Genomic DNA, 8,478 nt, shown 5'->3' with positions numbered 1-8,478 from the left:
AGAGATCGACTGATCTGATATCAAAACATTTTTAGGTTGAGCATTGTAATTCCAATCCCGGATTCGGGTGTACTTCTGATATGTAGGCTTTTAATCTCATGGCCAAATATCTTCAAATACAGGAGCAGAAAAAAATATAAATATAATATAAATATATTAATAAATGTGTCTTAGTGATTGAAATGTGAATGAAATGATTGAAATGAAAAGTGATTGAAATGTCGGAACGCCGAATGGCCCATTGTTGTTACATCGTTGGAGCGTACCACTACGGTACTCGGTACCTTGCAGTGGCTTTAATAACATGGATTAGCGACCAAAGATGTAACTAACAGGTTGCCCACGGTGCCATAACCACTTGCTTAGTTAGCGAAATACCAAGCTACGACCTTCTGATCTATTACTGTTCCCCTGATACGCGATTAGTTTGTTGCGTCCATGGTTCTAACAAATTCACGGCATTCCGAGTCACTCCGAGGTGGGTGTCTGATTCCATAGACAACTCCTAGTCGCTTCGACATCTTCCTTTCTTTTCATTGTATCGCATTTTTTGTGGTGTATTGAACTGATAAAATTGCTAATAAACCAATGATGATGATGATGAGTCAACTCGAGTCATTTTCATTTTGCCATCGAGTTAGCCTGAGTAATTCTAAGACCTTTCGAAAGGTCGCGTCCAATTACAACTCACAAATTTCAGTCACGAATCGTCTAAGGGTCAGGTTTTGTCATCATGAATTGGAAATGTGGCGAAATAGTGAATCTTCACCTGCATGGTGGCGTTTGCAATAAATATGATAGTGAAGTTTGATGAATAGTTTCAGGCTTTCGGAGCAATTTAAGAGGGAATTTTGACTTTATAACCTGAAAAGATATATGTGACACTTATATATTGTCAAATTATTAAAAATCTAAAATGTCGTCGCGGGCCGCTCAAAATGCTCTTGCGGCCCGCGTGTTTGAGACCTCTGGCCTAGGCGAAGTAGAGAAGAGGCATGCACACTGAATGGAAAGTAAAGCAGAGAATATTAAAGGCAGGCGACAAAATGAGGTGGCCTGTGGCGGAAGGCGAGATCGATATATTAGGTCAATCAATCAATCAATCAAACAATCATTCAATCAATCAATCAATCAATCAATCAATCAATCAGGTTCATTAATATTTTTGTCGTTTCAAAACATCACAAGACTGCGATACAATGAAAAGATAGGAAGGTGTCGAAACAACTTGGAGTAGACTTTAAGATCAGACACCCACCTTAGCCTAGCCCTAGGCGAAGTAAATAAGAGGCATGCACTGCACACTGAATGAAAAGTAATGCAGAGAATATAAGACGCAAGCTACAAAATGAGGTGGCATGTGGCGGAGAGCGAGGTCGATGGTAGGTCGTGCATCATCATCAATGGTTTATTAGCAATTTTATCAGTTCAATACACCACCAAAATGCGATACAATGAAAAGACAGGAAGATGTCGAAGCGACAAGGAGTAGTCTATGGAATCTGACACCCACCTTGGCCTAGGCGATGTAAAGAGGAGGCATGCACACTGAATGAAAGTAAAGAAGATAGTATAGAAAAAAGAATGCGACAAGAAATAGGGCGGCATGTCATGGGAAGCGAGATCGATAGGTCAGTCGTGGTCCGGTAATCTTGAGGGTGGACTGTATTTATTTAGTAGTAATTGCTTGTATTTCGACTTGAATGTGGACATGCTCGTCGACTGTCGGATGGCCGGCGGGATACTGTTCCACACATCAGGTCCGGCATATTTGATGGAGCGATGATCTTTTCGGTCGATCATATGATATTTGGACGACGTGGACGCGCGTGTGTTGTAGGCCTACTTGTGCGCTTTTGATTCAGAGGTAAAGAAGTCATTGAAATATTCGGGGCAACGACCGCAGTGAAACTGATACATAAACTTGGCGATTTCTAGTTTCCGCATATCTTCTATGTTTAGGACGCCGAATCTCTTCAGCAGCGACTTATTGGATGGGCAGCCAGGCCCCTTTAAGGCCCTAGCTATGATTCGGAGTACTTTATGCTGTAGTTTCTGCAGTGGCTTGAGTGCAGTTTTACTGGCAGCCCCCCAACAGAGGATGCCATAATGTAACTTCGATTGGATTAAGGATTTAAAGAGTATCAGAAGAACCCATGCAGGCATGAAGCGCCCAAGGCTGTAGAACAGGCCGCACTTCGGTGATAATTTAGTTTCTAGGGACTGAATATGACTCTTCCAGGACATGTTCGAGTCTAGTAAAACTCCGAGATATTTGGCATTATCTGTGTTGGAAACGGGCTGACCAGCGATATTAACGGTTAGGTTATTTTTTGAATTTACTGTCAGCAATTGCGATTTCGAGGCGTTTATGCAAAGGTTGTTCTGGGCCGTCCACTCATGGACTTTGGGCATTTGGTCACCAGTCAGGGCATCCAGCTCTGCCGTCGAAGATGCGGAAGAGAGGAGGTGATTATCATCAGCGAACAGTGTGGTGTTCAATGAGGAGGTTTCAAAAATGTCGTTGACATATAAGGTGAAAAGGTCGTGGTTGATAGAAGTTGCAGTAAAACATTCCATGAAAAACTGAAAAAAAGTCACAATATATAATCCCATCAAAGAGCTTGCAATATTATACTACATAAATTCTGAGTATTTAGGAAGCTTCCTGAAGCTGCAAAAGTAGTTGCAAAATTTGCAAATACTAGCCCTAGTTATCAGATCATTCCTATGTCCTGAATGGTGGCACGGTCCGCCATTTAGTATAGCAGAGGCAGTGATCGTTCAGTTGAGCTCAATGATATATATACATTAGGGCTGTTCAAAAATAACTTTTTTTTCCTGATTCCAGCCATTCAGTGATTAAATTGTCAGGTTACCTTAAAAAACGCTGCACACCAAATTTGGTTCAATTCTAACAAGTATAGGGCTCCGCGGATCCAATTCAAATTTTTAATTTATACAGGAAAATTGAAAAAAAAATTTTTTCAAATTTTCTGTCAACCCCATGAAATTGTTGAGCTGTCTTCAGAGACGATACAAATAAAATTTGACTCAATTCGGAATAGTAGAAGTGGAGTTATTACAGTTTTTCGTTGATAATTCTCCAATTATCCTTGATTGTTGGATAATCCGAGAATTATCAACGAAAAACTCAAATAACTCCGTTTCTACTGGTTGGAATTGACTCAAATTTCATTTGCATGGTCTTTGAAGACATCTCAATATTTTCATGGGGTTGAGAGAAAAATTTGGATTTTTTTTTTTAATTTTACGTAGTAAATTAAAAATTTTAATTGGCTCTGCGGACGCTTAGACATGTTCGAATTGAACCAAATTTGGTGTGCAGCCTTTGTTGTGGCAACCTGACAATTTAATCATTGAATGGCTGGAATCAGGAAAAAAAAGTTACTTTAGAACAGCCCTAATATACATATATCATTGGTTGAGCTTGAGCGAAATTGCTGGTTCGTTTTTATTATGGTGAAGGCACTCAAGGCGGCGGGTTAATATTGGGAGTTTCGCTTGCATCAGGCCAATTACTACCCGAGAAACTTACTTTATATATATATAGCTACAGTGGCTGAGCTGATTCCAGTGGTGCCACTCCTGGTGTTTTTAAACTAGATTTAGTGTATTTCGACTTGACCTAGTGATCTAGTGTATTTTTTGTCAAAATTAGGCAAATCTAGTGATCGGTCAGCATCAAGATTCAGCGTAGTTTAGGGTGAGCTTTTCACCGATACAATGTTCTTTCCAATTCTCTACTACTTGCTGACGATTACCGGTACCCCTGAGGCCCTGACGTCGACGAGTGTCAGCCGAAAATATCCAGGTTCATTTCAATATGAATATGCTATTCAATTGCATTATCCATTGCACATTCTGTGTGTAGCGCTAGAATAAACACTCAGTTATATATCATTGGTGTTGCCAAGGAGGGTACAATATTTGAATTGAAAAATGGCGTGACATCATAACGCTATTAGTGTAACTTTGCATGGGACAGTCATGACTATAGTTATTTGGCTTAATGTTTTTAATTTAATAAAATGACCATGTGTAGCTTTCTTTGACTGTGACTGTGGAAAATCTAGAAAACCACTCATTGATATGTGAGTGTATGACGCTTCACCAATTTTCATATCCTCAATCTGGTTGGATGGAACATAATTGATATTATTTCTATTCGCAAGAATATTTTTTAGTTTGCAACCTAAGAAATTTAATTTGCTTTGGGGAAACAAATAATTAGCAATATTGTCTGATGTGGAAAAGATTGCAGAAAATGTGATGAATTTGTCATTTGTTTAGTCTTCTCATAACTTGAGTGGTGTTAATCAATGCGTCCCCCTCATATTTTACGATTTATGCAATAGATTTGAACTAAATTGCAAAACTAGTGTATTTTTTGTCGATCTAGTGCTTTTTAGTTGGCAAATCTAGTGTTTTTTCACGAACTTCGAGTGGCAACACTGGCTGATTCAGTCAATCTTTTCATTGAAATTTTCATCAGATCAAAACGCCACAACACGAGGTAATGAAAAGATAGGCGGGTACCGAAACGACTAGGGCGGGGGTCGGATTGTGGTCTGTTAATCTTGTGGGCTGTTTAGTGTTTATTCAGTAGAAACTGCTTTTATTTCGAATTGTTTTAGACATGCTCGATGACTGTCGGATAGCAGTCCGACATACTTGATAATGAGCGATATATTTTCATATAGTTTGTTCTAATCATATGGTAGTTTACCAAGGAATGAAGTGATGGGAATGTTACCGCCTCACCGGTATCGCCTATTGACTTCTGTGAGACATGCACCATCTTGAGAAGTGTGCCCTATGACACCAATCTGGTTAATCACTATTTTAAAGGCCTTTGCATGAAATTCGACCACTGCTCAGTGCTCACCCTGATTTTGGATTGGATTGGGTTTATGGGTCATTAATTTCACATTGACAATAGAGAGGGTGTGATTTCTATGCTCACAATCGGAACTTGTACACTCTTGTATGCCACATAAGTTATAGATTTCAATATCAAATAGGGGAAGCTACAACCCATAACAGCATCGTGGGCAGTCCCTAACCAGATTCAGCGATGCGTATCGAACAAGTGTCAAGGAAACAGCGTGTCAAGCGTGTATCGCTGGAGCACCATTGAATTCTATCTATACATCATTACAATGATCATTGAGCTATTGCTTCTGTCCAATTTTGTTTTTATGAAACTTATTGTGTAGCTGCTAGCCATAGCGTACTATTGTTCTATGCCTACTACTTCGATATGATAATTGGTAACCACAACCCACAACATTTATATTTTTGCAGCATGTGGGTTTCCTGCACTAAGCTCTACAATGCCATAACTGGCCATAGCAAATTTTCCTTATGTGTCACATTCATCAAGCAGGCCTTTCTGCTAAAAGTGGCGGTGACTACTGTGTTTGTGCTGGTGAACATTTGGTACGGAGGAGGCATCATTAATGTTTGGAACAAATTGCATAGAAGATATTTCAACATCGAGAGTGTCAATACCACGGAAGTTATCCACACAGTTACTCCATTTTGTGATGGCTTTCCCGATGACGTTCTCTTGTTTGATGCAAGCAAAAATGACACTTCGTTTTGCTGTGGACGCTGTGCTTTAGTGAGCAGCTCTGGTCAGCTCACTGGGAGCAAAGCCGGTGCCGAAATTGATTCTAATGAGTGTGTCATTCGAATGAACAATGCTCCAACGGCAGGTTATCAAATGGATGTTGGGTCACGGACTACATTTCGAATTTTCTCTCACACTTCTGTCGTTGATGTTAAGAATTTTTTGCGCCTCAACAAATTGGAAGAAACTTCAACGTTATTCATCGCTTGGGGTCCAGAGCGTAACATGAAGCTTGGAGGAATCACCCATACCCATTTAAAAGATATTACCAAATTATTCCCAAGTGCAACAATATATGCATTCACTAATGAAAGAGTAAAGAGAGCAGATGATATCTTTCAAGAGGAAACCGGTAAAAACAGACTTCGGTCTGGCGCTTACCTATCAACTGGATGGTTTTCATTATTATTTGCCAAAGAGGTCTGTCGAGAGATCAATATTTTTGGAATGGTTGAAGATGACCATTGCGATAAAGTATTGAATAGGGTATTCAAAGATTCACCTTACCATTACTATAATGCGGGTACGTCACAATGTGCAACGTACAAACACCATGAAAATGTTGCAAGGGGTGGCCACAGATTTATTACTGAGAAAAGAATATTCAAGAAATGGGCAAAGGAATGGAATAACACCAAATTTTATCATCCAATGTGGACTTTATAGCTCAACTACTTTGGTATTTATAGCGTATGAAAGATATGAATTATACAATACTGTTTCTTAATCTGTTTTTGTCCAGTTTCTGTAATCTTACACTGCTAATATTTCTATATTTTCTAATCCACTATGCAGTATGCCTACATACATTTTATAGCCCCTGAAAGATATGATTTACAATACTGTTTATTAATCTGTTAAGTTCAGTTTCTGTAATCTTACACTGCTCAAATTTCTATATTTCCTAATCCACTATGCAGTAGGCCTACACCATGTATAATATTTTTAAGTCGATTGGCATGCTTCAATTGTGCAATACGTTTAGCCACTGCCACTGTGACCAAGAGCAGCAATTGTGATTTAATATAAGCAATGTCAACATAGTGAAGTATTGAATGTTACAGTTGAACGGGATTAGTGACCATGCACTCGCTATTCAATTGTTAGGGGCAAGAGTTCTTTCTTATATCATTGGTGTATCGGATTGTTGATAGATGAGTTGTTGCAATTAGTATCCAGTCAGGTCAGACATTCTGTTCAGGACAATTCAGTAGGCATTTCGTACATTGACGTAGGATTACCATAGTTTAGTGATGCAAATTCCGGGTACTCTTTAGCGCCCACTACAGGATTTTACAATGAGGTATGATCACATTGTCAGTCAATATGACGCCACACTATCTAAGCTTCGCCTATCGACTGTATACAGGAGCGGAATGAGACAGGTTTTGAATTGCGCCATCTCTAATGTGAGCTCTGGTGATTGCCTGTGTCTGCAACAGATTTCTTCAAGGGTCGGACGAAATCGGCTGGTAGACCTGCTTATCCGGTCCGCTGGTTGTGTGTTTGACGGCCATGCTATACTGTTCGGTCGTGGCGGTTACTTGGTTCTGTGCTGTAGCCAGCTCCGAAACAACATTTTTTGAGCCACCTACCGCCCAAAAAACCACTAATCTTGGGCCCACCATGGGGTAATCGATGAAACTTCTTGCGGGCTTACTATATGCATTTGCTTGGTAAAATTTATGAATAAATTCTGTCAATCATATTGGTTCTTCCATGTATTACTATAAAATACACCAGTAGATTGCACATCCGGTGGTGTCCAACCTTTCATGGCCGCGAGCTAATTTCCAATTTGAAAATGTTCCGCGGTCAAGCTCACAAAATGATAGGCTGATTAATAAAAAAAAGTCAGCTTGTCCAGACTTACTGAAGCTGATGACGTCCAACATCTTCGCGATCCCCAGAATAAGGCAAACGACCCTCAGGTTTAGAACAGCTGTCTTTAACTAAACCATAGCATCCAAACGGCCTTAACCAACTCTAGGAATATACCGTTATCTTATAATTGCCATTACAATTACACTCCATTTCAGTAAATGATGGTTATTTATATTTGTTTTTGATTGCAATTTTGGCGAGGGCGGTGCGTGGTCCCCATATTAATTTCAATATACGTTGTATCAGATCGCGCGAAGAAAAATCTGAAATAGCATGAATCTGCTTGAAATAATATTATATATATATATTGATTTACGAAAAAATTTTGAGCCTACTTCAAGTCTTCAAAATTCCGGACATTTAGGCATATTCTAGAATTTCCTCCTGGACGCAGTTTTTACAGTGAAATTCCGGACGTATGTCATGGCAACCCTAACGTAGTAGGTTACAGTAATGTATGTGTAGTATTCTAAATCATAACCACTTAGGGAAGTAGTGTGTGTAGGTATTATCTACTTGAATAAGACAGTTCCGTGGCGATCGTTATGATAGCTAACCGATTTCAGTCCGCCTGACCGTCAGGATTCGGTACCAGACACCTGCTAACGTCAAGCGTACACAGATATCGACTCGACAGCCTCGCTGGTCAACGAGGACATGACCATTGTGTTCTCGAAGCTTTGATACCCCTCTCCTTTCCCTTGTGATGATATTAGTACACACAGGCAAATGTCGTTAGCAACAAAGTATATACTTCTTATGTCCATCCTCAAGATTACCGGACCACGACTGACCTATCGATCTCGCTTCCCATGACATGCCGCCCTATTTCTTGTCGCATTCTTTTTTCTATACTATCTTCTTTACTTTCATTCAGTGTGCATGCCTCCTCTTTACATCGCCTAGGCCAAGGTGGGTGTCAGATTCCATAGACTACT

At 39.8% G+C, this 8,478-nt stretch overlaps 1 protein-coding gene across 1 annotated transcript; it reads left to right on the top strand.

Annotated features, from left to right (window-relative positions):
• The first annotated feature begins 802 nt into the window (after nucleotides 1-802).
• LOC145445164 (alpha-N-acetylgalactosaminide alpha-2,6-sialyltransferase 3-like) lies at nucleotides 803-6,787 on the top strand. Its single transcript, XM_080323310.1, has one exon. The coding sequence runs from the start codon at nucleotides 5,285-5,287 to the stop codon at nucleotides 6,320-6,322; it is 1,038 nt and encodes a 345-aa protein (XP_080179436.1). The 5' UTR covers nucleotides 803-5,284; the 3' UTR covers nucleotides 6,323-6,787.
• The last annotated feature ends 1,691 nt before the right edge of the window (nucleotides 6,788-8,478 follow it).

Source organism: Botryllus schlosseri, chromosome 8 (genome assembly GCF_051294905.1).
Source record: "Botryllus schlosseri isolate E-star chromosome 8, Bs_hap1, whole genome shotgun sequence".
In the NCBI taxonomy this organism is placed as follows: Eukaryota; Metazoa; Chordata; class Ascidiacea; order Stolidobranchia; family Styelidae; genus Botryllus; species Botryllus schlosseri.
This window is presented reverse-complemented; position numbering and strand designations above follow the sequence as displayed.